General features: G+C 66.2%; 1 protein-coding gene across 2 annotated transcripts; it reads left to right on the plus strand.

Moving 5' to 3' along the window:
- Positions 1-26,209, plus strand: INTS1 (integrator complex subunit 1). 2 transcript variants are annotated; one of them, XM_066387932.1, is made up of 46 exons: positions 1-336; positions 771-1,052; positions 1,746-1,942; positions 2,295-2,432; positions 2,739-2,898; positions 3,034-3,139; positions 3,258-3,444; positions 3,530-3,675; positions 3,762-3,903; positions 4,715-4,891; positions 6,077-6,185; positions 6,333-6,453; positions 7,701-7,778; positions 8,327-8,484; positions 8,935-9,031; positions 9,538-9,629; positions 9,828-9,888; positions 10,812-11,009; positions 11,311-11,440; positions 11,681-11,860; positions 12,087-12,236; positions 12,537-12,821; positions 13,530-13,697; positions 13,777-13,888; positions 14,433-14,594; positions 15,043-15,189; positions 15,509-15,607; positions 15,804-15,928; positions 17,052-17,306; positions 17,769-17,928; positions 18,207-18,347; positions 18,657-18,831; positions 18,904-19,027; positions 19,781-19,911; positions 20,432-20,519; positions 20,611-20,837; positions 20,953-21,076; positions 22,031-22,164; positions 22,515-22,707; positions 23,601-23,728; positions 23,920-24,032; positions 24,656-24,769; positions 25,072-25,142; positions 25,517-25,608; positions 25,698-25,807; positions 25,905-26,209. In XM_066387932.1, exons 1-46 carry the CDS (start codon positions 279-281, stop codon positions 26,018-26,020), a joined length of 6,561 nt encoding a protein of 2,186 aa, XP_066244029.1. In that variant the 5' UTR covers positions 1-278; the 3' UTR covers positions 26,021-26,209. The 2 variants fall into 2 exon arrangements, with proteins under 2 accessions (XP_066244029.1, XP_066244030.1); XM_066387933.1 differs by lacking the exons at positions 1-336; positions 771-1,052; positions 1,746-1,942; positions 2,295-2,432; positions 2,739-2,898 and having other exon boundaries at positions 3,037-3,145.
- Positions 26,210-27,308: the final 1,099 nt, after the last annotated feature.

The following is a 27,308-nucleotide window of genomic DNA, read 5'->3' on the forward strand; positions in this document are numbered from 1 at the left end:
GGTCGGTTTCCGGTTTCGGGGAAGCCGTGGCGGCGGCGGGTCGCTGGGTTTTCTGGGCGGCTTGTGCTGGGTCCGCCGCTGCGCGATAGTGACCCTCTCGGCGGTTCTGAGGCCCCTTCGGACTCGCTCCGCTCGGCGGGGCCCCTGTCAGCCCCGGCTCGTGGCCCCGATCGGCCGAGGGAAGAATGAATGAATGAGCTGGTGAGCGATCGCCTGGCGCTGGTCTTCTACCCGGGCGACGGCGCTGCAGCGAGGAGCGGCGACGGGCCGGGGACGCGATGAACCGCGCCAAGGCCCCCGCCGTGCGCAGGCCCAGCGCTGCGGCCAAGACTTCAGGTGCGCGGCTCCTCCCTGCGCGGGACGGCGGTTTCCAGGGTCGGGGTCTCTGCGGGGCCCCCCGGGAGGGTTAGGACGGCTGGGACTGCCTCCCGCAGGCTGCTCGTCTCGGATCGGTCTCGCCACTGTCCCGCTGTGAGGCCGTGGGCGCGATCCTCACTCCACCTCCCTGTGCCCGATTGTCCTCCTCTGTCAAGTGAGCGTGTTGACGCCCGTCTCAGACACGTGTGCGCAGGGGCGGCCGGGTTGGCAGTTCGCGCTTGGGGACTGTCACCATCGCCTGGGGACCTTTGGGTGACTTGTGTCTTGCCACCCTGACCCTTGTGGATGGAGAGCCCCCTCCGAGGCAGCGGGAGGTCGGAGGGCGTCCCCGCCTTTTCTCACCTGGACCGCTGTGTGAAGGTGCCCGTTTCTCCACCCCAATCCTTCTGCAGGACACCCTCCGCCTGGGGACTTTATTGCCCTTGGCTCAAAGGGTCAGGCCAGTGACTCGAAAACAGCGTCTGCCCTGCTGAAGCCTGCGCCTTCCGGCCTGCCTTCCGAGCGCAAGCGGGATGCTGCTGCTGCTGCGCTGGCGGGAGCCGCGCTCACCAAGCGCCCCAAACTGTCCTCCACACCCCCTCTGAGTGCCCTGGGGCGCCTGGCCGAGGCAGCTGTGGCAGAAAAACGCGCTATCTCTCCCTCCATTAAGGAGCCGTCTGTGGTCCCAATTGAAGGTAAAGTCGGTCCCTGGGCTTCCCCTGACAATGAATCCCCCCATCCTGTCTGTCCACGGGGGTCGTGGAGGCCACTTCCAGGCTGGGCGCGACAGGTGTAGCTGGTTCTTGGAGAATGTGGGGCAGGAGACTTTACCCCATTTGTGCTTCTGAATTCTTGGAGAGAGTGAGGAATGCAACCGGGACGGGGCCTGGGCGCTCACGGGCCGCAGCCACATAGCAGTAGCGTGCCTGGACACCAGGCACATCGCGCCTCGAGTCTCGGTGGCCATCTCCGTGAGGCTGGTTCCTGTCAGTCAGGCAGAGCAGCCCATAGTCGAATCACTGGAATGTGCTATGCAGATGCATTTGCTTTGTCTATCCACTGTCTTTCCTCTTGGGGTGGGGGTGGGGGGCTACTGAGAAAGTGGGTGCCGTCTTGGAGGCTGGGAATGTCTCATTCCTTCATCCACTGGTCCGTCTAATGTGTTTGTGAGACTCAGTTCTGAGCACTTAGGGTAGATGGTGACTAAGGACCAGATCCTGCTCTCAGGGTTGTGTGTCCCTGCTCCCCACCTCAGCTAGTACTGCTGTCCTTGGAACCGGCCAGCCTGCTGGGTTTCTGGTGGGTGCTCTGCGTCCAGTGGCTTCGGGGGGCGCCTGAGGGGCAGCCTCTCCGTGGTGGCCTGCTCTGACGGGCCTTCCGCGCCGCAGTCCCGCCCCAAGCGCTGCTGGACGAGATCGAGGCCGCCGAGCTGGAGGGCAATGACGACAGGATCGAGGGCGTGCTGTGCGGAGCTGTGAAGCAGCTGAAGGTCACGCGGGCCAAGCCCGACAGCACCCTCTACCTGAGCCTCATGTACCTGGCCAAGATCAAGCCCAACATCTTCGCCACGGAGGGCGTCATCGAGGTGAGGGCTGGGCAGAGCAAGACGGGCCCAGGGACCTGGGCTGCTTCACCTGCCCAGGTCCCCCTTCTCCCCAAGCACCCTGGCTCTGCCTCGTGTGCAGGCGAGGCTCCCTGGGCTATGGGCACCGTCTCCTGCAGGCTCTCTGCAGCGTCATCGAGGTGAGAGCTGGGCAGAGCCAGACGGGCCCAGGGACCGGGGCTGCTTCACCTGCCCAGGTCCCCCTTCTCCCCAAGCACGCTGGCTCTGCCCCGTGTGCAGGCGAGGCTCCCTGGGTTCCCCCTTCTCCCCAAGCACGCTGGCTCTGCCTGTGTGCAGGCGAGGCTCCCTGGGCTATGGGCACCGTCTCCTGCAGGCTCTCTGTAGCCTTCTGCGGCGGGATGCCTCCATCAACTTCAAGGCCAAGGGGAACAGCCTGGTGTCTGTGCTGGCCTGTAACCTCCTCATGGCTGCGTATGAGGAGGACGAGAACTGGCCCGAGATCTTTGTCAAGGTGTGTGGCCTGTCCGGGAGCTGCAGTTGAGTGCTGCTCTCAGGTGAAATGAGCAGAGTGCCATGGAGGGGGGGTGATGGCTGGGTCACGGGAGAGAAAGAAGCAAGCTCCTTCAAAGGGTGGGCCTGGAGAGCTTGTCTTCTGCATGGGTCGCTGGAGAGCTCTTCCTGGGAGCCCCGCTGTGGGCAACTGGCAGTTTGGGGAAGCACCTGTCCTGCTTCTTCTCATGGCCCAGCCCTCATGCAACCAAGGGCAGGCAGGAGTGAGCTGCCCGTGGGGTCTGACATCAGCCTCTCTGCTGAGCAGGTATACATCGAGGACTCCCTGGGGGAGCGAATCTGGGTGGACAGCCCGCACTGCAAGGCATTCGTGGACAACATCCAAACAGCGTTTAATACCAGGATGCCCCCCAAGAGCATGCTCCTACAGGGGGAGGCGGGGCGCAGCGGAGGGGACCTCAGTGCTGGTGAGAGAAGCTGGGCCCGCAGGCTGGGGAGGGAACGGGGCTTTTCAGCAGACGGTGAGGGCTGGGGTCACCTCCCTCCAGTAGGTGCTGGTGGGGTGGGTGGGTGCATGTGCTCACGAGGCCCCCGGTCTGCAGGGAGCAGCCCTCACCCCTCCCTCACTGAGGAGGAGGACAGCCAGACGGAACTCCTGATCGCCGAGGAGAAGCTGAGCCCCGAGCAGGAGGGCCAGCTCATGCCCAGGTAGGCGTGCGGCCCGGTCCCCAGCCAGCGAGGCCCCCGGGTGTGGATGGGAGGCGGGTGGGCCCCGTGAGGACAGCCTCCCTCCCTCCCTCCTCCTTCCTCGCCCCCTCTGGCCTAGGTATGAAGACCTGACGGAGAGCGTGGAGGAGTACGTGCTGGACATGCTGCGGGACCAGCTCACCCGGCGGCAGCCCATAGACAACGTCTCCCGGAACCTGCTGCGGCTGCTCGCCTCCACCTGCGGGTACAAGGAGGTGCGGCTGATGACGGTGCAGAAGCTGGAGATGTGGCTGCAGAACCCCAAGGTGAGGGCAGCCCCCGGGGCCCCTCCCGGGCCGCGCCTGTGGCCGAGGTTGCGCGGCTGACGGGCCGATCCCGGCTTCTCCGCAGCTGACCCGGCCGGCTCAGGACCTGCTGATGTCCGTGTGCATGAACTGCACCACGCACGGCGCCGAGGACATGGACGTCATCTCCCACCTGATCAAGATCCGCCTGAAGCCCAAGGTCCTCCTCAACCACTACATGCTCTGCATCAGGTGCGGACGGCCGGAGGGTGGTGGCGGGAGGTGGCCTAGGGGTGGCCTCTTCGTGCCAGCGCCCGTTGTGCTTGGCTCACCCCCAGGGAGCTGCTGAACGCGCACAAGGACAACCTGGGCACCACCATCAAGTTTGTGATTTTCAACGAACTCTCCAACGCCCGGAACCCGAACAACATGCAGATCCTCTACACGGTGCTGCAGCACAGCTCGGAGCTGGCGCCCAAGGTAGGGCGCCGGGTGCCTGGCGGCTCCACGCTGACCCGTGCCCGGGGGCCCCACACCGGGCCAGGGCTGGACGGGCGCGCGTGGCCCCGTCTGCAGTGCCGGTGTGTAGGTGAAGGTGGAGGTGAGCTGTAGGAGAACGCTGCGGGAGTGGTGGCGGCTGTGCCCCAGTGCCCTTGGAACCCTGCGTGTGACTTGCAGTCAGCTCCAGAGGGTCTCTGCTGGCGTCTCTGTAGCCCTCCTGGCACTGGGCCTTCAGTCTCTTGTATTTCATGTCCTTTTTGAAGAGATCTGAAAGCCGCACTGCTCTTATTAACACAAGCCAGGCATTTAAACAGTGAATTCTGTGTAGAATGTCAGGGTCGGCACAGTGCAGCCCTCACGGCCGCTGTCAGTCATCCTGCAGCCAGTGTGTCAGGAAAGGTGGTGGACCAGTCGTCCCACTGGAGGTTGGGAGTGTGGCAGGGCCGAGCCAGCGTGCTTGTCCCTACAGCATGGTTCCCTGCAGCCCGTGTCTGCTGACTGATCTGTCCTCTGGTGTAACGAGGACTAGATCCCACAGGCCAGCCTCCAGGAGAGCTGAATAAGACCTAGCGATGCTCTCAGAGCCCGGGGTGTGGAGCGGGCTGGCTCATGCTCACTGTCGGGAAGGGGTCGGTCAGATCTATGTGGGCATGCTCATGTGCCCGCTTATGCTTCAGGACAACAGGCGCAGGCGCCGTGTCCCGGCAGGGCTGAGCACGGCTCCAATGGCAGGCCTGTGACGGCACGGGAGCCGGTTGTGAGCTCCCCGCACTGTCTCTCTGCACCCCAGTTCCTGGCCATGGTGTTCCAGGACCTGCTGACCAACAAGGACGACTATCTGCGGGCCTCGCGGGCCCTGCTGCGGGAGATCATCAAGCAGACCAAGCACGAGATCAACTTCCAGGCCTTCTGCCTCGGGCTGATGCAGGAGCGCAAGGAGCCCCAGCACCTGGACATGGAGCTCAAGGTGCTCCCGCTGCTCGGGGCGCGGCCCCCCTCCGCTCCCGCTGCTCCCGCTGCTCTGCGCGCGGCCCCCCTCTGCTCCCGCTGCTCTGCGCGCGGCCCCCCTCCGCGGCCCCCCTCCGCTCCCGCTGCTCCAGCTGCTCTGTGCGCGGCCCCCCTCTGCTCCCGCTGCTCTGCGCGCGGCCCCCCTCCGCTCCCGCTGCTCCAGCTGCTCTGCGTGCGGCCCCCCTCTGCTCCCCCTGCTCTGCGCGCGGCCCCCCTCTGCTCCCGCTGCTCTGCGCGCGGCCCCCCTCCGCTCCCGCTGCTCCAGCTGCTCTGTGCGCGGCCCCCCTCTGCTCCCGCTGCTCTGCGCGCGGCCCCCCTCCGCTCCCGCTGCTCCAGCTGCTCTGCGCGCGGCCCCCCTCTGCTCCCCCTGCTCTGCGCGCGGCCCCCCTCCGCTCCGGCTGCTCTGCGCGCGGCCCCCCTCTGCTCCTGCTGCTCTGCACGCGGCCCCCCTCCACGGCCCCCCTCCGCTCCCGCTGCTCCAGCTGCTCTGCGCGCGGCCCCCCTCCGCTCCTGCTTGCTGCCTCTCCCGAGCTGTTGGCAGTGCGTTGGGCTAAGTGGTGGGCGCCCACGTGGTAGCCTGTCCCAGAACACAGCGTGGGGTCCATCCTGTGGGAGGACCGGTGGGCTGGCCAGGTGCCCCCAGGGGCATCAGCAGCCTCTTGGCTGGGTGTGGAGGTGGGGACAGAGTGGTAGCCGGCGGGCCGGGGGAGCCCAGGGGACAGTGAGCAGGGAACCAGGGTGATGCAGACTGCATAGACCAGGCAGTCTGCTCTGGGTCGCTTTTAGGGTAAGGGACAGGTGGACGGAGGTAATGCTCAGAAGGTGGAGTCGGGAAGATTGTGGAAGATACGGCCCTGTGTGGGCTTGCTCTCTGGGGGCAGCACCTTTGTCCAGCTCTGTTGGGTGAACCTTCCCGTGGCCTGACCTGACCTTGCTGCTAGTATGCTCTTGGTCCCAAGACCTGCTCCTACTGGCCCTCTAGCGCGGGGTCCCTGGGCATCATACTGGCCCAGCATCCTGTCCCTGTGTGTGTGCTGGGGGCCTGGCGGGGGCCCCTGGGCATCGTACTGGTCCGGTGTCCTGTCCCTCTGTGTGTGTGCTGGGGCCTGGGTGAGACCCTCACCGGGCTGTGCTGGGCTTGCAGGAGCGGTTTGTGGTGCACATCACAGACGTGCTGGCCGTGTCCATGATGCTGGGCATCACGGCCCAGGTGAAGGAGGCCGGCATCGCCTGGGACAAAGGGGAGAAGAAGAGTAAGGACTGGGCCGGGCTTGACCCTGCTCGGGGGCCCGGGCCAGGCAGCAGGGGGCTCCCGTGGCTGCAGGCCCTCTCCCAAGGCCCTGGCCCCCTCCCTGTGCCCGCCTGAGCTCGACCCTGAGAGGCGTTGTTGACCCTTCCAGACCTCGAGGTGCTGCGCTCCTTCCAGAACCAGATCGCCGCTATCCAGCGGGACGCGGTCTGGTGGCTGCACACTGTCGTCCCCTCCATCAGCAAACTCGCCCCCAAGGACTACGTGCACTGGTACGGCCGCGTGCTGCTTGGCTGGCCCTGGGAGAGGCAGGGCCACTTCCCTGCCCGGGGCTTACTGGTGATGAGGGACAAGGCTCGCCATGCAGAAGCCTGTCCCCTTGGGTCTGGGCACTGGCTGACACCAGCCTCTAGACCAGGGGTCGTCAACCTTTATATACCTACTGGCCACTTCTGTACCTCTGTTAGTAGTAACATTTTCTAACCACCCACCAGTTCCACAGTCATGGTGATTTATAAAGTAGGAAAGTAACTTTGCTTTATAAAATTTATAAAGCAGAGTTACAGCAAGTTAAAGCATATAATAATAGTTACTTACCAAGTATTTTATGTTGGATTTTTGCTAAGTTTGGCAGAATAAATCTTTTATAAAACAACTTACTATAGTTAAATCTTTTTCTTTTTCTTTTTCTTTTTTTTTACAGAGACAGAGAGAGAATCAGAGGGATAGATAGGGACAGACAAACAGGAATGGAGAGAGATAAGAAGCATCATTAGTTTTTCATTGCGATACCTTAGTTGTTCATTGATTGCTTTCTCATATGTGCCTTGACCGCGGGCCTTCAGCAGACTGAGTAACCCTTTGCTCGAGCCAACGACCTTGGGTCCAAGCTGGTGAGCTTTTTAGCTCGAACTAGAGCCCACGCTCAAGCTGGCGACCTCAGGGTCTCAAACCTGGGTCTTCCGCATTCCAGTCTGACACTCTATCCACTGTGCCACGGACTGGTCAGGCTAAATCTATTTTTTTATTTATACTTTGGTTGCTCCGCTACCACCCACCATGAAAGCTGGAACGCCCCCTAGTGGGCGGTAGGGACCAGGTTGACTACCACTGCTTGACTCAGAGGAGCCAGTGGACAGCAGTAGTCCTTTGTGTCACATGACACAGGGGTCATCCTGTGTGCTGTCACAACCTCAGACAGAGCCTTCCCTGGATGGGGGTGAAGGTGGCATCTGTCTGTCTGGGCTGGGACTTTGTAAACACCACCTTGTCGTCTGCCAGCCCTGCAGCCTTGTTGGGGGTTTGCTGGAGGCTCGTGGGGTGCCCTGGATTCTCAGGCTGTAGGAAATGGGTCGTCCTCTGAGCACGCAGCTTCTGAGCCTGTGGAAGACGTGTCTGCCCTGGGCACCCCACCCTGACGGCCCGTCTCCTCCCACTGACGCCCGTCCCCTCCCACTGACGCCCCGTCTCCTCCCCCTGACGCCCGTCCCCTCCCCCTGACGCCCGTCTCCTCCCACAGCCTCCACAAAGTCCTCTTCACAGAGCAGCCAGAGACCTACTACAAGTGGGACAACTGGCCGCCCGAGAGTGACCGCAAGTGAGCTCCTGGGGGCACTGGGCAGGGTGGGGCGGGGGTCAGCTCCAGGAAGGGGCCACACTGCCCGTCCCACCTCGCAAACCCTGGGTGTGTCGCCTTCACTCCCAGAGGCCGAGCTCCTGCCAGCGGTCTTCCCAGCACGACTCCCTGGTGACCCCAGACTCACTGCCCGCTCTTGCTTCCACACAGCTGCACACACATCCGTCTGCCTTGGCCAGAGTCGTGGCCCTGCCTCCCCCGAGCCCAGGGCCACCCGCCCTGTGCACCTGCCTCCGGGTCCCTCTCCCTCTCCTCGCGTCACAGTTCGGCATCTCGGGGGATGGGGGGGGACGGACCTGTCTAACCTGACTCCGAGCCCTGAGGGCTGGGTACCTTCCACGTTTCTCCCTAGGGTGGCCAAGCCTCGTCCGCAGAGGCATCGGCAACAAGCCACCTTGGGAGAGGGTGGGTGGTGGCCGCGTTCTCTGGCCTTGGCACTTGGCACAGGGAGTCACCGGCAGGCCTGCGCTGGCCCTGCTGAGCCCAGCCTCTTCCGGATCTGCCCCCAGCTTCTTCCTCCGCCTGTGCTCTGAGGTGCCCATCCTGGAGGACACGCTGATGCGCATCCTGGTCATCGGGCTGTCCCGGGAGCTCCCGCTCGGCCCTGCGGACGCCATGGAGCTCGCCGACCACCTCGTGAAGCGAGCTGCGGCCGTGCAGGCGGACGGTAAGGTCCCTGGGGGCTTTGTCTGGCCTGGCGGGTGGCATCCACCCACTGCCCGGCCACGCCACGCACCCTCACGTCCACGTCCTCATGCCCGCTGTGCCGCTGCCCCTGACAGCACCGCTCGCTCTCTAGACCAGCTCAGGTGCCACCGAGTGAGAACACTCTCACGTCCATGTCCCCATGCCCGCTGTGCCGCTGCCCCTGACAGCACTGCTCGCTCTCTAGACCAGCTCAGGTGCCACCGAGTGAAAACAGGCCTCCGTTTCCCTGGCCGGCTCTGCGGCTGCTTCCAATGCCCTCACTGGGCTGTGCTGGTCACACTGCATGTCCTGCCTGGTGCCTCTGTCAGTCCTGCCCCTTCCCCGCTCTGGAGAGCAAGGCCCTGCCTCCCCCTCCCTGGCATCCTGCACCTCAGTGTCCACTGAGCGGGCCCTGGACCCTGTGTTTCAGATGTGGAAGTGCTGAAGGTGGAGAGGGTCCAGCTGCTCGACGCCGTCCTGAACCTGTGTACCTACCACCACCCGGAGAACATCCAGCTGCCCCCGGGGTAGGAGAAGGGCCCCGCGCCGGCACGGGGTCTTGTGTCAGACTCCCGGGAGCTCCTCCTGCTCCACTGAGGCTCATGGTCCACGGCCACGCTCCCTCCACGGGCCCACCACGGGCCGGCTCTCGGCCTGCCGCAGACGCTGTGGGGCGCCTGCTCGGGGATGCCCGAGGCCTGCCCTCCTGCCGTCCTCCGGGTGTCTGCGTCTCTCCTTGTCCTCTCCTCTCGGGTCCCGTAGACTCTCGTTTCCTGCATTTGTTAACACGCACACTTGTTTCTACAGTGACAAGCTTGTGCTTTATTCTCGACTCTTTATTGGGAGAGAATGCCCCTGTGCTCCCCTCCAAGTTTGAGAGTCAGTGTTTTCATTAGACTCATAGGGCTGTGCAGCCTTTAAGGCCCTTGCCGGGTTGGTCAGGTGTTGAGTCGAGCCGCTGCCCTGGCCGGGGCCGAGGCCCATCGGGTCCCTCAGTGTGGCTGCCGCCCAGCTGTCCACACCCTTGTTTCAGGTACCAGCCTCCCAACCTCGCCATCTCCACCCTCTACTGGAAGGCGTGGCCCCTCCTGCTGGTTGTCGCTGCGTTCAACCCGGAGAACATCGGTGAGCCGCCTCAGGCCAGCACCGGTCATCTTGGCGGGGAACTGGCCCCTCTGCCTTTGGGGTGTCTTGCTTGTTGGGACTGGAGTGGAGCCTGACCGGGACTGGGTAACGAGGCGGGAAGAGGGCCTAGGTGCTGGCTGGCGGGCGGCCGGGCGGGGCACTGGGTCCTCTGCCACCTGCTGTCTCCTGGCCCCCTAGGCCTGGCCGCCTGGGAGGAGTACCCCACGCTGAAGATGCTCATGGAAATGGTGATGACCAAGTATGTCGCTGGCCCACCACTGAGACAGGACACCTGGTCCGCCCCGGGAGGTGGAGCGCAGGCTGGGCTCTGGGTGGCTCTCGTCTCAGCCGAGCTGCCCCCTGGGTCCCCGTTATCGTGGGCTTGAACTTCTGAATTTGGGTCTTCAGAGCTTTACTCTCTTCCCCTTGCTGGGGGGGGGGGGGCACCGAGGCTGCAGGGGCCATCCTGGGTGGCTCTCGTGTCAGACTGATGGGTGGTGTGACGAGGAGACACAGCGGAGTTATCGGGAACCAGGCAGGGGTGGCAGGTAGGGACAAGGTGGTTTCACAGAAGCAGGTGGGGGCCCGCCTGGAGCAGCGACAGGTGACCCACCTCTGCACGGCCGACACGGGGCTGGTGTGACGCGCCTCGCTGGCTCCTGAGTGAGCCCAGAGAGCGGTGCTGGTGCCGTGGGCCTGTGTCTGCACGTGCTGAGGCTGTGTCACCTCTGTGTCACCTGTGCCCCGCTGGAGACACGCAGCTCCATCCGCACCTCGAAGGGCTGGCCGGGGGCTGACAGGAGACTTACCAGCCTGAGGACAGACCCGAGACGTGCGGACACCAGAGGAGGGCGGATGTGACTGCAGGGTGCGGGAGAGAAGGGGCTCATGCCTCTGGAAGGGGCGAGTCTGCCTGTGGCAAGGGGTTCCAGCGTGGATGTCCTGGGCTACAGCTCTGGGTCCCGGATTCAGACACTGTCAGGCCTGGTCTTCAGGTGGCCAGCACACTCTCCAGTGCAAGGAGAGCGGGCAGCCGGGCATGGGGTCCCTCACAGAGGTCTCATCTTAATGGCCCCGCCAGGGCTCCCAGTGTGCCCTGACAGCTGAAGCTGGGCGCCAGGCGGGGGCGCCCCTGAGGGCCTCTGATGGCACGGCAACCAGCTCCTCCCTGTCTGGCCCCAGTAACTACTCCTACCCACCGTGCACCCTGACGGACGAGGAGACCCGCACGGAGATGCTGAACCGGGAGCTGCAGATCTCCCAGCGGGAGAAGCAGGAGATCCTGGCGTTCGAGGGGCACCTGGCAGCCGCGTCCACCAAGCAGACCATCACCGAGAGCAGCAGCCTCCTCCTGTCTCAGCTCACCAGCCTGGACCCCCAGTACGAGCTGCACTGTGTTCCTGGCAGCTTGGAATCCTCACCTTGGGGATACTGAGCCTGGGGTGGGGTGGGGTGAGGGGTCAGCAGGAAGGACAGCCCCTGAGACAGGCCACCATCCCGGTCCTCGTGGAGCTGGCCGCAGGTGGGGCTGAGCTAGACAGCAGCAGGCGCGGGAGGAGGGGACCCTGGGCCACTGGGCGGGGGGAGAGCCCCTCAGGGGGTCGCAGGCAGTTCCCGGCCCCCCCTCACCTCTGCTGTTCCTGCGGCTTCTGACACAGTCCGTGTCCTCTGGGACTTTCAGAGGGCCCCCTCGGAGGCCACCCCCTCACATCCTGGACCAAGTGAAAAGCCTCAACCAGTCCCTCCGCCTGGGACACCTGCTGTGTCGGAGCCGAAACCCGGACTTCCTGCTCAACATCATCCAGAGGCAGGCGAGTCCCGCCCGGGTGCAGCGATGGGGGGCGGGCGCTCACCTTCCAGGGGCATCTGTGCCCTGGCGTTCAACGAGACTGTAGCTAGAAGAAGGCACCAGGTGGGAGGGTCACAGGGACCGCGCCCCAGTGGCAGCGGATGGACAGGACCAGTGCCGTGGGGTGCGGGCACAGCGGGCTGAGGATGGGGAGGAGGTGGCTCTGATGCGGAAGGAACTGAGTGCGGCTGTCCCGTGCCAGGCCTCGTCGCAGTCCATGCCCTGGCTGGCTGACCTGGTGCAGGCCAGCGAGGGCTCCCTGGACGTGCTGCCCGTGCAGTGCCTGTGTGAGTTCCTGCTGCACGACGCTGCGGACGACGCCACCTCTGGGGAGGAGGAGGAGGAGGGCGGGAGCAAGGAGCAGAAGGCCAAGAAGCGGCAGGTCGGTGCCCCGCCCCCGCCCTCACCCTGCCGGCCCCCCCCCCGCCCCCGCCCTCACCCTGCCGCCCCCCCCCCCGCCCCCGCCCTCACCCTGCCAGCCCCCCCCCGCCCCCGCCCTCACCCTGCCGCCCCCCCCCCCCCGCCCCCGCCCTCACCCTGCCAGCCCCCCCCCCGCCCCCGCCCTCACCCTGCCGGCCGCCCCCCCTGAGGTCCTCTCGTCTCTGCAGAGGCAGCAGAAGCAGCGGCAGCTCCTGGGACGCCTGCAGGACCTGCTGCTGGGCCCCAAGGCCGACGAGCAGACCACGTGCGAGGTGCTGGACTACTTCCTGCGGCGCCTGGGCTCCTCCCAGGTGGCCTCCCGCGTGCTGGCCATGAAGGTGAGCATGGCAGCCGGCACTACCCCTGCACACTACCCCGGCACAACTCTCCTAGTCGGGTGCTGTCTCAGCCTACAGCGCTTTTCCCTGCTGGTTTCACGCACCAAGGACCAGTACTAGTGACCCTTTCCAGACCCGGGCCCGCTGGAGACGCGTGTGCCGCAGCTGCCTCCTTCCGGCGCTGGCAGCTCTGCACCCGGCCGCCGCGTGCTCCCCAGGCCCTGGGGCCCGTCCGTCCCCATCGGGGTGCACGGCGGAGTGTGGCGTGCGGGTCCGGCTCAGCCGCGTGTCTGCTTGCAGGGCCTGTCCCTGGTGCTGTCGGAGGGCGGCCTGCGGGACGGGGAGGAGAAGGAGCCCCCGGCGGAGGAGGACTCGCGGGAGGCGGAGACGCTGCCGGGCTACCAGTGGCTGCTGCGCGACCTGCCCCGGCTGCCCCTGTTCCACAGCGTCTGCTCCGCCACCGCCCTGGCGCTGCAGCAGGCCATCCACATGGAGACCGACCCGCAGACCATCAGCGCCTACCTGGTCTACCTGTCCCAGCACACGCCCGTGCAGGAGCAGGGCCAGCACAGCGACCTGGCCCTGGTGAGGGCGGGGGCGGCGGGGCTGCCCTGGGGTGGGGGCTCCGAGCTCCCGGCACCTCCTTGCTGCCCTTCCGTCCAGAGCGGGCGTCAAGGGCGGGAGAACCAGGGGCCCCGAGGTGCTGGACTGGGCATTGCGGTCCCCAGCGCCTGCCTGCCTTTGTCACTCTGAGTCCTGGGAGGGGCTTGGCCATGCCCAGGTATTCTGTGCTGCTGCTCCTTTTGGGGACAGCAGCTGGACTCAGTACGTGCCCGTTTTCTCATCGCCCGCCCTTTTCTGGCCGGCTTCTCTACCTGCTTTCCCGTTGGCCGCTGTGGCTCGGTGCCCGAGTGGTCCCTGTGGAGGGATGGGGTCAATGGCGGCCTGTGCAGCACAGGGCACTGGAGGTCCCCACCCGTCCCTGGCTGGCAGAGCCTTTGCTGCAGGTGGAAGACCGAGGTGCAGGCCTTCCCCTCTGCGTCCAGAGGGGGCACACTCCTGCCGCTTGCAGGATGGTGTCAGTGGGCCCTCTTCTTGCTGGGCATGCGGCGACACCGTGCACCAGCAGGGCCGCGTCCTCTCCAGGGAGACATGTGTCCCTGTGTGTCTGAAGACCCTGTGCAGAGCGCCCTCCTGGCACGGGCACGCACTGGCCGCTATGGTCCCGCTCCTGGTCGGCCGCGTGGTGTGCGGGCAGCTGGGAGGAGGCCCTGACACCGTGCTCGCCCCCAGGACGTGGCCCGGCTCATCGTGGAGCGCTCCACCATCATGTCCCACCTCTTCTCCAAGCGCTCCTGCAGCGCCGAGTCCGACGCCGTGCTGGCCGCGCTGCTCTCCATCTTCTCCCGCTACGTCCAGCGCATGCGCAAGAGCAAGGAGGGGGAGGAGGTGTACAGCTGGGTAAGGGCGCCCCCGCCCACGGAGCCCCGCCCTGCCCGCGGAGCTCTCATCCGGACGTCACCTCCTCCTCTCCCCGCAGTCGGAGTCACAGGACCAGGTCTTCCTTCGCTGGACCAGTGGGGAGACGGCCACCATGCACATCCTGGTGGTCCACGCCATGGTCATCCTCCTGACACTGGGTCCGCCCCGTGGTGAGGAGCCTGCGGGCGTGGAAGGGGCGGTGCCGGGGTCTGTCCAGGAGGGCTTGCTGCTTCTCACGGGAAGAGCCTGGCCCACCTTCCCCGTATGCAGGGGGGGGCCCTGGAGTGGAGACAGATGAGGAACTTCCCTGTCTGTGGGGGGCAGGGCGGGGTTCTGGGGGAAGTCCTGACCCCCTCCATGTGGGGGACCTCCAAAGCTGGTGAGCTGCTCAAATCCACAGCCTGGCTCCTCACTGCCCGGCCGCACACTGCTCCGTCATCAGAGGTGCCCGCGGCCGTGCCCGGGACACTGCCCCTGCGTCTCCACCTCCCTGCGCTCGGCCCGGCCAGTGAGACTCTCGGGTTCACACAGGCTGCTCAGGGTTGACTCCACGTTCTCACAAAGTCTCTGCTCCCACAGGTGGGACTAGGACGCACGCTGCTTCCTCCAGCCTGGCTCTAAGTCGTGCGTGGGTCCTGGGGCTCCTCGGACGGAGAGGTTTAGAAAGGCCCTGGGGAGCCGTCCCTGCCACTTACCCTGTTCTCTCTCCTGAAGCTGGCGACGGCGAGTTCCAGGCTCTGCTGGACATCTGGTTCCCGGAGAAGAAACCCCTGCCCACAGCCTTCCTAGTGGACACGTCAGAGGAGGCACTGCTGCTGCCCGACTGGCTGAAGCTGCGCATGATCCGCTCCGAGGTCCCTCGGCTGGTGGACGCGGGTACAGCCAGGCTGGGCTGGGCTGCGGGGAGGGTCGGGCTGAGGGTGGACCTGGCCCGTGTAGCCCAGGAGAACGCCCTGTCCCCGAGTCCTTACCTCAGCTGTGAGGCTGAGGGCTCGGCGTGAGCAGTCATTCCACACAAGGACTGGGACCTTAGAGAGGGTAGGACGCCCTGTTGGGCGGTGCCTGGGCAGGGCAGGGCCGCTGGGGAGGCAGGTTGGTGAGCGGTGGTGTGGCCCTGGTCAGCGTGGCGGAGCATATGCTCTGTGGAGTCGGGACTCTGGCAGTGGTGGGGAGCTGGGTGGCTCCAGGGGGTGGAGCCAGAGGAGAGGAGCTGCGGGGTGCACACAGTCCTGGAGTGAGCCTTTCCGGGAGCTGGCTGCCCCTGGCGTTGCTCTGGGGCGGGACCCGGGTTGCCATGGCGCCCACTGAGTGCCTTTGGCCTCAGCCCTGCAGGACCTGGAGCCGCAGCAGCTGCTGCTGTTTGTGCAGTCGTTTGGCATCCCCGTGTCCAGCATGAGCAAGCTCCTGCAGTACCTGGACCAGGCGGTGGCCCACGACCCCCAGACCCTGGAGCAGAACATCATGGACAAGAGTAAGGCCAGGGGGGTCCCCGTGCTGGTCATCAGCACCCCGGGACCTGGTGTGTGCAGTTGTGGGGGTCGGGGGCTGAGAGGGCAAAGGGGAGGGCGGCTGGAGCTCCGAGCAGGGGGGTGGAAGGGAGCTGAGGTGGTCAGGAGAGGCCAGGCCCACACTGCCCGTCTAAGACAGCCCAGGTGTCAACACGCTCCTGGGGGTGGGGGTGCTTGCTCGGCACGACCTGCCCCACCGAGAGTTCCAGCAGGTGGCTTCTGAAGTCTGCAGAGCCCTGCTCCCGCTGGGCCAGGTGCTCACCTCCAGCTGCTGTTTCACAGACTACATGGCTCACCTGGTCGAGGTCCAGCACGAGCGAGGCGCGTCCGGAGGCCAGACTTTCCACTCCCTGCTCACTGCTTCTCTGCCCCCTCGGCGAGGTACCAGCCTGGCCTGTCCCCAGACCCAGGGGGAATGGTGCTGCTGGCCAGTGTCTGTGCTTCTGCCCCACGGCCCTGCACGCCTGCTCGCTGGCACCTCTCCGGGTGGTGGGCCTCTGGTGAGCCTGGCCTTGGCATGACCCTTGCTGGGCTGGCCGGGGACGTTTCAGCTGACACCTGTTCCCTTTCTCTGCAGACAGTGTGGAGGTGCCAAAACCCAGAAGCAGCCCGGAGCCAGCACCGGGCCAGGGCCGGGTCCGGGCCGTGACTCAGGTGCGGGTGCTTGGCCCGGAGGACGACTTGGCCAGCATGTTGCTGCAGGTACAGCCACTGTTTCCTGGGATGGCCGTCTGCGGAAGCTAGGTGTCCGCCAGCTGTCCCGTTCCTCCTTCCTGGAGCCGGGTTTTACTTGAGACCTCACACTGAGGTTGAGTGGGGGGCTCTGTTGAACTGGCTTCTGTCCTCAGTTTCAACCCTGATGAGCCACTTACTCTCTCCGTGCCTCAGTCTCTACCTCTGTGAAATCAGGCTCAGAACAGTGTCTGCCTCACGGTGCTTGTAAGACGCTCAGTGTCATCAGGCCCAGAGGTGCTGTGGCTCCCATCACGAGCCCAGCATCAGTGGCCCAGCGTCTGCGGCCTGGCTCCACAGGGCTCATGCCCTCGTGCCCAGGCGAGCCTGCGTATCACACACAGCCCTCCCAAGCGTGGCCACTCTGCTGACACGTGTGCCTTTCACATTGTCCTTGAGAAGTGACTCCGCCCTGCACGGCATCCACCAGCGTGGAGAGTCGGGGTTTCGGCACAGGAGAGCTGTGCAGCAGCCTCTGGCTGAGTGTAGTCTGCGGTGTTGCCCACGGCATCCACCAGCGTGGAGTTGGGGTTTCGGCACAGTAGAGCTAGCTGTGCAGCAGCCCCTGCCTGAGCGTAGTCTGCGGCATTGCCCACGGCATCCACCAGCGTGGAGTCGGGGTTTCGGCACAGGAGAGCTGTGCAGCAGCCTCTGGCTGAGTGTAGTCTGCGGTGTTGCCCTGGCAGCCCCGCCCCCTCCGCGCTCACTCCCCAGCCACCCCCACTCTGCTTCCTTCCTCTGTGCTTCACCTCTTCTGGACACGTGTGTGTGGAGCCCCATGGCCTATGGTTCCGTGTCCACGCACGTCTCCCCTACCACACGCAGCCATGTTCGTTGCAGAGTGCTTGTACCACTTGTCCACAGTCACACATGCCACCGCAGACGGCTCTGTGGATGGCGGGCGAGGTGGCAGGGTTTGGGCTGGCTGTGCTCTCACTGCCACGCTGGGGCCCTCAGTCCTGGGCACGCCCCTTCTGAATGGAGGAGAGCCTTACAGGGATGCTGAGGGGTCGTGGTGGTGACAGGTGCAGGGCGAGAGGGCCAAGGGCCCCCTCTCTGCCGGGCTCGTGTTGACCATGGCCCTTCTGCTCAGGTCTTCCCGCTGAACCCGGGCCCGCGGTGGCAGAGCTCCAGCGCCCGCCCTGTGGCCCTGGCGCTACAGCAGGCCCTGGGCCAGGAGCTGGCGCGAGTGCGCCAGGGGAGCCCGGAGGTGACGGGCTTCGCGGTGCGCCTGCTACAGGCCCTGGCCACCCTGCTGAACTCCCCGCACGGCGGGGCCCTGGTGGTGTCCATGCAGCGCAGCCACTTCCTGGCCTGCCCGCTGCTGCGCCTGCTCCGCCAGTACCAGGTGGGTGTGTCGGTCCACGCGGGAGGGCGGGGCTCCTCCCTGCGGGGGGGGCGGGGCGGGGCGGGGCTGCTCTTCCCGGCCCCTCCCCTCCTGGGCCCCGCCCCTCACGGTGGAAGCTGCGCAGCCTGTGGGGTCAGGCGGGTCCTTTGTGGGTCTGCCAGCTGGACGTGCAGTTAGCCGAGCCGCCTCCCTGCTCAGGTGTGTGCGCGAGTGTGTCTTGTCACTGTGGTTCTCCGTGTGTGTGTGTGTGTGTGTGTGTGTGTGTGTGCCCCCTCCACTGACCTCGTCAAGGTAAGTTGCAGACGGCAGTTGTGCCTCGCTGCGGTGGTGTTCAGGGGACGTCTGAGGTTCGGCAGCACTGGGGCAGCATTGTGGAGAGGCGACGTGACAACGTGCCTGGGCCACCGCCTCCGGCAGGGTCCTCTGTGCCAATGTAGCCACGAGCTGCGGTTGTCCCCACAGCGCTGCGTGCCCCAGGACACTGGCTTCTCCTCGCTGTTCCTCAAAGTGCTCATGCAGGCGCTGCAGTGGCTGGACAACCCCGGCATGGAGGCCGGGCCCCTGCAGGCTCAGCTCAAGCTGTTCGCCACCCAGTACTCCGCGCAGCGCCGCGTCAGTGACGGTGAGGGTGGGTGTGGCAGAGATGGGCCGCCCCCGTGCTGGGGCTCCAGCCTCTGCCTGGGCAGTGACGGCCGGCGGGGTCTGCGGGCCCTGGACTGGCATCCATGTGGATGTGGCCAAGTGGTGTGGGGTTAGGGCCTGGGGGAGTTTCCCAGGGAGGAAAGTGCAGATGGGATCCGAGGGGCATGGGCAGTTTGGGGACCTTCTGGAAAGGCCATCTGGCAGGAGTGAGGAGAGGCCAAGGCCAGGCCGGCTGGTCACTCAGATGTGTCCTTACAGTGCGGAGTGGGTTCCTGCACCTGGCAGACGCCTTGGCGTTCCAGGGGGACATGGAGGTGGTCAGCTCCAGTGTCCGGGCCCTTGTCGCCACCCTCAGGTCTGGGGAGAAGTGTGGTGTGGAGCCCGAACTTGTCGGCAAAGGTACCTGGGACCCAGGCCTGTGGAGACCCCACCCCGCCACCCCGCAGAGAGGCCCCACTTCGGCCCTGTGAGCCTCGCCCTGTGGCTCCCCCAGCCCTCGCCTGGGCTCTGCTGAGGGGACTTGGGCCTGGTGCTGACCAGCTGACCCATGGTCTCCTTTCACCTGGAGGCCGCCAACCTGCGAGCTGCCACCTGCTAGCTGGTCGGGGTCAGGGCACACGGGGCGCAGTTAGCACAGGATGGGGGCTGTCTCTCCGGGGTCCATCCCCGAGCTGAGGCTCCACTCACAGCCCTGTGTCCCTCCCGCAGTCCTGCGGGGTCTGATGGAGGTGAGGTCGCCTTACCTGGAGGAGCTGCTGACCGCACTCTTCTCTGCGGCCTCGGCCTTCCCGGCCTCCAGGCCCATCGCAGTGGTGAGCGCCCTGCTGCTGCAGGACAAGGAGGAGCCCCCGTCTGCAGGGAAGCAGGACACCGACAGCAGCAGGTGAGCTGGCGCGGCAGTAGCCAGCCCGGTGGCGGCCCTGGCCGGCGTCTCTGAGCCCTCCCTCCTCTTCAGCCTGGAGGCCATGCGGCTGGGGCCTTGCTCGGGGCTCCTGGTGGACTGGCTGGAGATGCTGGACCCCGAGGTGATCAGCAGCTGCCCCGATCTGCAGCAGAGGCTCCTGTTCTCGAGGAGCAAGGTGGGTGGTGTGCGCCTGAGGGCGTGGCCTCCAGTGACCCTGGCCGTTCTGGGGTCCGGTGTCTACTAAAGAGCCCTGGGGCCTGACCTGTGGTGGCGCAGTGGGATAAAGTGTCGACCTGGAACACTGAGGTCGCCGGTTCGAAACCCTGGGCTTGCCTGGTCAAGGCACATATGGGAGTTGATGCTTCCTGCTCCTCCCCTTTCTCTCTCTCTCTCTCTCTCTCTCTCTCTCTCTCCCCTCTCTCTAAAAATCAAAAATCAATAGAGAGCCCTGGGCCTGATTCTCACCCACCCACATGGGCCCCATGTCCCCTCTATGAGCCAGTCATACCAACCAATGAGACCTGGTTGCTGGGGCCCCCAGCTGGGAGTGGGTCCAGGTCCTCTCCAAAGGGCACTGGAGGTGCCGTGGCTTACAGGCTGAGGTTGGGGCTGGGCACCCCGATGAGAGGGGCAAGGCCCTGCAGGGAGGGGCTGGGGCCCTTGGAGGTGCCCGCCTGTCCACAGGAGACACTGGAGGACCCGCAGGGTGATGCAGGGATGGGGGCAGGGGGCCGTGAGCTTGGGTTGGTTCTGTCCTTTTTGCTGGTCTCCAAGGAGTCAGTTCAGCTCAACTCCTTGTCATCTGAGGGGTGGCTGCCGGGCCTGGTACAGGGGCCGCTGCTGCTCCTTGGGCAGGAGCTCGGTCTTCCTCCCGTCCCTCTGCTTCCTCTGGCTGGACCAGGGGCCATCGGGCTTCCTTCCTCCCCAGGGCAAAGGCCAGCCCGGCCCCCAGGTGCCCTCCTTCCGGCCCTACCTCCTGGCCCTCCTCACGCACCAATCCAACTGGTCCACGCTGCACCAGTGTACCCGCGTCCTGCTGGGCAAGAACCGGGAGCACAGGTGAGTGCTGGCCTCCCCCCCGCCCGGCACAGCTCAGGAGCCCAGCAGGGATGGCGGCACGGAGGGTCACAGGCATCTGACCCAGCACCTGAGCCCACCGGCACTCCCACTGGCTGCCCACCGGGGCTCTTTCTGCTGGTCCTTGCTGCCCCGTTGCTCTGGGAAAGGGGCCCTTTGGGGGGCATCACCTCCTCAGGGTGTAGAGCACACCTGGATAGACGGCAGCTGGGATGTGGAATTGTCCCCTATCCTCAGATGAGGTCAGCAGCTCTCCTCTAAGTGTGTTGCAGGGGTGCCAATGATCCTCTGTGTTGCTGGCCAGCCTGGGGGGTGGGCAGAGTTGCGTACGGCAGGGGGTGGTCAGGCAGGGCGGGCCACCCGTGTTCTCTACCTGTGGGCCTGGTCCTTCACTAGCGAGCTCCTGGGGAGTGTCTGTGTCCTAGCCATGTCTCCCGCCGTCTGCCCCACACCGCGCTCTCCCCTCTGCCCAGAAACAGCCGGGCTCCTTGCTTCCTCCCAGGTTTGACCCTTCAGCCTCTCTGGACTTCCTCTGGGCCTGCATCCACGTGCCTCGCATCTGGCAGGGGCGGGACCAGCGCACCCCTCAGGCAGGACTCGGGGTGCCCCTGTCCGCAGGGTGGGGGGCGCCTGTGCAAGCCGCCCGCCCCCGGGGCTGGCTGACGGGTGGGCCTGTTGCAGAAGCGGAGGGAGGAGCTGGTGCTGCGCGTCCAGGCCCCCGAGCTCCTGGGCCTGGTGGAGCTGATCCTGGCGGAGGCGGAGGCCCGGGGCCAGGACGGGGACGCCGCGGCGGGCAGCCTCCTCCAGGCGCGGCTGCCCCTGCTGCTCTGCTGCTGCCGCGGCGATGGCGACAGCGTGCGGAAGGTGACGGCCCACCTGACGGCCTGCATCCAGCAGTGGGGCGACAGGTGAGGGCGCACACGGGCGGGGCCCGGAGACCCTCTGCCCAGGGTGGGCACCTCCGCCTGTGCCCGGGCCCCGCTCCCGGCCATCCCTCCCCAGCCCCGCGCCCGTCTCTTCCAGCGTTCTGGGCCAGTGCTGCCGGGACCTGCTGGTGCAGCTGTACCTGCAGCTGCCGGAGCTCCGCGTGCTGGCGCCCGAGGGCCTGCTGCACGGCGCGGGCGCCTCTGCCAGCAGCATCTGCAAGGTGAGGCCCTGACTGCGCACCGCTCCTGTCCCCGCACCTGAGGTGGAGCCCGAACCGGGAAGCGGGTGCACCAACCTCAGCCCTGTCGTCTGTCCCACCTCGCGGAGGGTTTCGGAAATGGCTTTTCTCCTTACAAAGCCCTCTGGGTGCAGAGCAGAGGCGAGCGGTGTCTTCCTGTGTCCCCACCACCAGCACAAGAGCTGCGGGGTGCCCTCACACACCCACAGCAGTGAGCGTGTCCACCACCCAGAAAGCCCCCCACGTGCTTCCCCAGGCTCCTGTCCCCAGCCGCTCTCTCCGCACCTTAGCTTGCACTGTCTGGACATCTGTCGACCAGCTTGCCCACTGTGCCCCCTGGGTGGGCGCCGGTCACTCAAGAGTACTTCCATGGAGACGCACACGTGCCTCAGCGTGTGGGGGGTGCACTCCTTTGCGTGGCTTCTGCTGTGGGCCAGGCCCGCCTCCTCGTCTCCCACTTCCGGTGGGCCCTGCGAGGGCAGCTGCCTGCACTCCTCCTGGCTGGGGTGGCGGGTCTGGGCCCTGCACCTGTGTTCTCAGGCAGCGTGGGGGTTGCTGTCTCCTGTTCCTGGGTGTCCCTGTTGTCTCACACGCCTGGTCGTGCTTTACGTGAAGCGTTGGCTTCCTGGCTCGTTGGGGCATCTGGACAGAAGTTAGAGCTTCTGTCGTGTGTGGGAGTCGACTCGCAGATATTGCGCGTGTGACTTTGGAAACTCGGCTGCGGCCTGGGACCTGCAGGAGTGCCAGAGAGTGTTGGGGGATTTCTCTGGGTCACTGCGTGGCCCTGCCCGGTCCTGGGGGGCGGGGATTGTGGCCCCAGAGACCCGTCCACGGCCCACTGTGCCGTTGCTGCCCCTTCAGGGCGACAGCAGGCTCTGGGCGGGCAGGTGTGGCGTGAAGGCTGTGGCGGCCCAGCCTCTGACCCCTTCCTTCCAGCTGGATGTCCTCACGCACCGCTTCATCACCCTCCTCGCTGACACCAGCGACTCCCGGGCGGCCGAGAGCCGCGTGGCTGATGCCAACATGGCTTGTCGGAAGCTGGCTGTAGCCCACCCCATCCTGCTGCTCAGGTACTGCCCACCGCTCCAGGGCTTCTGGGAGCACAGCTCCTGGTAGAGGCCTCCTACCCCACCCCAAGTGGGCTCTCTAGGGGGCATTCGGCCCTGCCAGCACCCCCGCTGGCCATGCCAGAACCTGTGTGAGCTGCCAGCCGATAGGAAGGTGCACAGGCCATCCGCTGGCCTCGGTGGCAGAGACCAGGGACCTCAGAGAGGGCGAGCAGTGCGTCATGCCTCCTCCAGACCTAGGACCAGGGGTGGCAGGAGGCCCGGACCCGCCCACGGGGTTGGGAGTTTCAGCCAGCTGCAGCGTGTCTTCGTGCGGGGCACTCAGGCCCGCCGGGCGCTCGTCCTGTCTCCAGGCACCTGCCCATGATCGCGGCGCTCCTGCACGGCCGCACCCACCTCAACTTCCAGGAGTTCCGGCAGCAGAACCACCTGACCTTCTTCCAGCACGTGCTGGGGGTGCTGGAGCTGCTGCAGCCGCAGGTGTTCCAGAGCGAGCACCAGGGGGCGCTGTGGGACTGCCTGCTCTCCTTCCTCCGCCTGCTGCTGGTGGGTGCCGCCCCGCGGCGTGGGTCCTGCCTCTGTCTCCGCCCCTGCCCCGCCCCTGCCCTCCACCTCCGACCCTGCCCCTGCCCTCCTTCCTCCGCCTGCTGCTGGTGGGTGCCGCCCCGCGGCGTGGGTCCTGCCTCTGTCTCCGCCCCTGCCCTCCGCCCCTGCCCCGCCCCTGCCCTCCTTCCTCCGCCTGCTGCTGGTGGGTGCCGCCCCGCGGCGTGGGTCCTGCCTCTGTCTCCGCCCCTGTCTCCGCCCCTGCCCCTCCCTGCCCTCCACCTCCGCCTCTGCCCCTGCTCTCCTTCGTCTGCCTGCTGCTGGTGGGTGCCGCCCCGCCGCCTCCCTGCCTCTGCCTCCACCTCTGCCCCGACCCTGCTCTCCTTCCTCCGCCTGCTGCTGGTGGGTGCCGTCTCCGCCGGTGGTGAGGCCCGCGCCGTCCCGCCCCCTCTCCCGCCAGCCGCCCGGCCACTCTGAAACCACTCCCCATTCAGCTCGTCCCGCGGCACCCACCGCCGGCCGTTGGCGTGAGGGCTCCCGGGGGACCCCTGCAGGAGAGCAGAGCCCCTTGACCTGCTCAGGGGAGCAGCTCTCACCCTGGGAAGACCCCAGGTTCTTCAAAACCCAGGCGGGGTTCAGGGCTGCCCTCTGCAGCGGCTATGCCTTTGCCAAGCCTGTGCTGCGTGGCACGGGCTCCAGTGGGCTTCGCTGTCATCGTGGGAGTCATGAAGGACAAGGCCCTTTCTGACCCTCTGGGGCCCTTAACATCATGCCCAGTGGCCAGCATGATGGGCACTGCTGGTGCTGAGTCCCTGGGGTGAGGGCCTCAGGCCGCCGTGAGGCTGGACGGGCACATTGCGCTCTGAGAGCTCCACGACGCACGCTGCCCCTTGCAGAACTACAGGAAGTCCTCCCGCCACCTGGCCCCCTTCCTCAGCAAGTTCGTGCAGTTCACCCACAAGTACATCGCCTGCAACGCCCCCGCAGCCATCGCCTTCCTGCAGAAGCACTCCGACGCGCTCCAGTGAGTGTGCGCGTGTCTCCCGAGCGCCGCTTGGTCTGGCGCTCCGCGACAGCGGCCAGCCAGGGTCACCACCCATTCTGAGCCGGCTGCCTCCTGAGTGTCCAGGCCTCCCTCGCCCCACCTCCCCACCCCCACCACACCCGCCTTCCCCCTGGACCGGTGCCCTCACAGTCCGTCTGTGCTCTCCCCAGTGACCTGTCCTTCGACAGCAGCGACCTGGTGATGCTCAAGTCCCTCCTCGCGGGGCTGAGCCTGCCCAGCAGGGACGGTCGAGTGGACCAAGGCCTGGACGAGGAGGGCGAGGGTGAGCGGGCCTGCGGGGCTCTGGGGGAGGGGCTGCAGGTCTGCCGTCTCGGGTCCCTGGGCGTTGCTGGCCGCGGGTTGGGGTCACCTGCAGGCAGCACTGAGTGGCCCCGTGCCCCTCCATGAAGCCGGCCACGTCCCGCTCTGTCCTGTTCTCGTCTCCGTCTGTGGCCCCTCCTGCCTGCTGGTGACCCAGCCCACACAGGCGGGGTCACTGGTGCTCTGGCATGCCCCGCGAGCGGCTAGGGGGTTAGGAGTGACAGGGGCCCTGCAGGTGCTGCCGAGTTGTGGGTGTTGTGTGGCTCTCGGTGTCCCATGGAAGCACTTAGCAGTGTTCAGCACTCAGGTGTCTCTGCTGAGTGCCTGCGCTGTGCCCGGTGACACAGGAAGGGACAGCGGGTGACAGGTGCTCCCCATGGCTCCTTTTTCACATTTAACAAGCGCCACAGGGCACCAGGCACCCCGCTCAGCCTAGGGTGGCAGCCATACCTTCTGGAGTCCTGTGTGATCTGGGGCATTGCACCCACGGATCCCAGAGTCTTGGTGTTGAGGTGGCCCGATCACCCCCCCCACACACACACACAGCCGTCTGTCTGCATCTCAGCACTGGTTCCTGTCTCGCAGACGAGAGCTCAGCTGGCTCCCTGCCCCTGGTCAGTGTCTCCCTCTTCACCCCTCTGACCGCGGCTGAAATGGCCCCCTACATGAAGAGGCTCTCCCGGGGCCAGACCGTTGAGGGTGAGTTTGGGAGCCGGGGCCCACGGGCTGTCACCGCAGGGGCAGCAGAGGAGTGGGCCCCCAGGGCCCAGGGCGCTGGGCTGTTCCCCATGGGGGCCAAGGGCCGGAGGTGGGGGTGAGACTCAGGCCGGGAACGAGGCCTGTGTGCTGGCCGGTCGCACTGGGAAGCAGACTCGAGATGAGGCAGAAAGTTGGGAGCCCAGGACTGCACCCCCTACCCGTGGGTTTCTCGGGGGACATAAGTTCACCCCTGAGGCCAGCGGCTGTGGTCTGGCCCTCACGTGCCCCTCTGCCCGCCTTAGACCTGCTGGAGGTCCTGAGCGACATTGACGAGATGTCCCGGAGACGACCCGAGATCCTGGGCTTCTTCTCGGTGAGGGGGTGCCCCACACGGAGGCCTTCTCCGGCTGCAGGCTAGACGCCGTGCCTGTGACACGTCCCAGAGGCGGGGGAGAGGCCCGTGTGGGGGAGCCCGTGGGGTGGGCGCAGCGTGGGTCTGACCCAGCCCTCCACGTGCTCAGAGTCCAGCACATGGGCCAGGCCGGGCCTCCACTCTGCTCCGGGCCGGAACCTGCTGACTCACGGGTCTGAGGTCCCAGAGCCGTCCAGGGACAGGAGAGGAGGGGGCTTTGGGGATGGGGTTCCCTGCCCTCGACAGAGTTGTGCCAGCTGTCAGGAGGCTGAGATGCTTGTGCCCTAGACGGCAGGCCACCCTGGTCACACCCCAACTCCTTCCCCACCCTGCAGACCAACCTGCAGCGGCTCATGAGCTCCGCGGAGGAGGCGTGCCGCACCCTGGCCTTCAGCCTGGCCCTGCGCTCCATCCAGAACAACCCCAGGTGAGCCCCCGCGTGTGGCAGGGCGGCCGCAGGCTCTAGGGCAGAGTCTCGGGCATGGGGGGTACCCACCGAGCACATGCCTTTTCCAGCATCGCAGCCGACTTCTTGCCCACATTCATGTACTGCCTGGGCAGCCGGGACTTCGAGGTGGTACAGACGGCCCTCAGGAACCTGCCCGAGTACACCCTCCTCTGCCAGGGTGAGCCCCCACCCACCCACCCACCCCGCCCAGGCGCCTGGCGGTCCCCCAGGGAGGCCTCGTCCCTGTGGCCCCGTCTGAGCCGTCTCCCCCACAGAGCACGCGGCTGTGCTGCTGCACCGGGCCTTCCTCGTGGGCATGTACGGCCAGGTGGACACCAGTGCTCAGATCTCCGAGGCCCTGAGGATCCTGCACATGGAGGCAGTGATGTGAACCGGCCGTAGCAGACCGCACACCAGCCCCGGGGCCTCGACTCATCCACTGGGGTCCCGCAGGCCAAGCCCCGGGGCCTCCGGTTCACTGGGGGTCTCCTGTGGGGAGTGGGGGTGAGCTGCCCAAGGCTGGTGCTCAGCCAGGTCAGTGCTCCAGCCAGCAGCTGGGAGGGGACTGCTCCACGGGGAGGGTTTGGTCCTAAATGAAACATTCTGAGCTCACACGTCTTGGCTGCTGGTGTTTGTGCCCCGAGACGCCTGGGAGCTGGTTACCCCAGGGGCCGGTCTGGGCAGCCTGCTTCCGGGTGGGTGTCCATCTGGAGACCAGAGCCCCTTCCTGCTGCGACAGTCCCGACTCCTCCTCTCGGGCAGCACCAGGAGGGAGAAGTGACAGTCCCTGGGCTGCTCTCAGGCGTGGCCCCTTTGAGTAGAGGCCACAAGGCCTCGTTGGGCAAGGTGGGTGGGCCTGCTGGGGGTCAGGAAGCGAGGACCAGTGGGCCCACCTCCAAATGTCACTGACTAAGGCTGGAGCAGTGCCCGTCCACTACAGGGCAGGGGGCTGGTGGGGGGTCTCTGCCCAGAACTTGGCCTGGGGCACCTGGCAGGGAGGCACTAACACCTCTGGGTTGGCCCCTTGCTGTCATTGTGGGTAAGGTGTCCCACCCTATCCACACGCGCAGCAGCCAGAAGGTCCTTCTGACACAGACATCACCTGTCCTACTGCCCGCAGACTCCCCACTAGCCCAGCAGTGAGCGGACCCCTGTGCCCTCTCCCCCAGGGGCTTCCAGGGCTCGGGTGCTGGCTGCTGGGTCCCTGGGCACCTGCCACCCTCTCAGCTCAGATGGGGCCACCCGGGGCGCGGTGGCTGAGAATGGACCCGGGCCAGGTGGCATGAGGCTGGACCCCTCCTGGCCACACCCTCCTGGCCACACCCTCCTGGCCACACCTGGGTCGTGTGAGCCTGGCCCTGGGAAGGGGAGGAAACGGTCTCCCCCCACCCCCATCCCAGAGGCCCCTGGTGACGCCTGCAGGCACCTCCCAAGATGGAGCAGGCTTCGCTCAGCCCCCCTCAGGCACCCCTGCTCCCTCCCTAGAGCTCCCGGCATGTCGGCCACAGCCTTGGCCTGGGCAGCACTTCCTCAATGTCCACATCCTTCCTGTGTCACGGGCTGCTCTGTCCCGAGGGGGTTGTCTCTTGGCCCTGTGGTGTGACCCACAGAGCCCGACACAGAACATGGCCACTCTGGGGGTTGTGGCTCAGCCCTGACACCCTAACCCAAGGAAGGGC

The sequence above is a fragment of the Saccopteryx leptura genome, chromosome 6, assembly GCF_036850995.1.
Source record: "Saccopteryx leptura isolate mSacLep1 chromosome 6, mSacLep1_pri_phased_curated, whole genome shotgun sequence".
Lineage (NCBI taxonomy): Eukaryota > Metazoa > Chordata > Mammalia > Chiroptera > Emballonuridae > Saccopteryx > Saccopteryx leptura.

Coding starts and splice junctions, on each gene's coding strand:
- INTS1 (XM_066387932.1), top strand. CDS start 279: ATGAACCGCGCCAAGGCCCCCGCCGTGCGCAGGCCCAGCGCTGCGGCC. Junction 12,237..12,536: donor CCCGCGTGCTGGCCATGAAG/GTGAGCATGGCA, acceptor GTCTGCTTGCAG/GGCCTGTCCCTGGTGCTGTC. Junction 22,165..22,514: donor CACCCCATCCTGCTGCTCAG/GTACTGCCCACC, acceptor TCCTGTCTCCAG/GCACCTGCCCATGATCGCGG.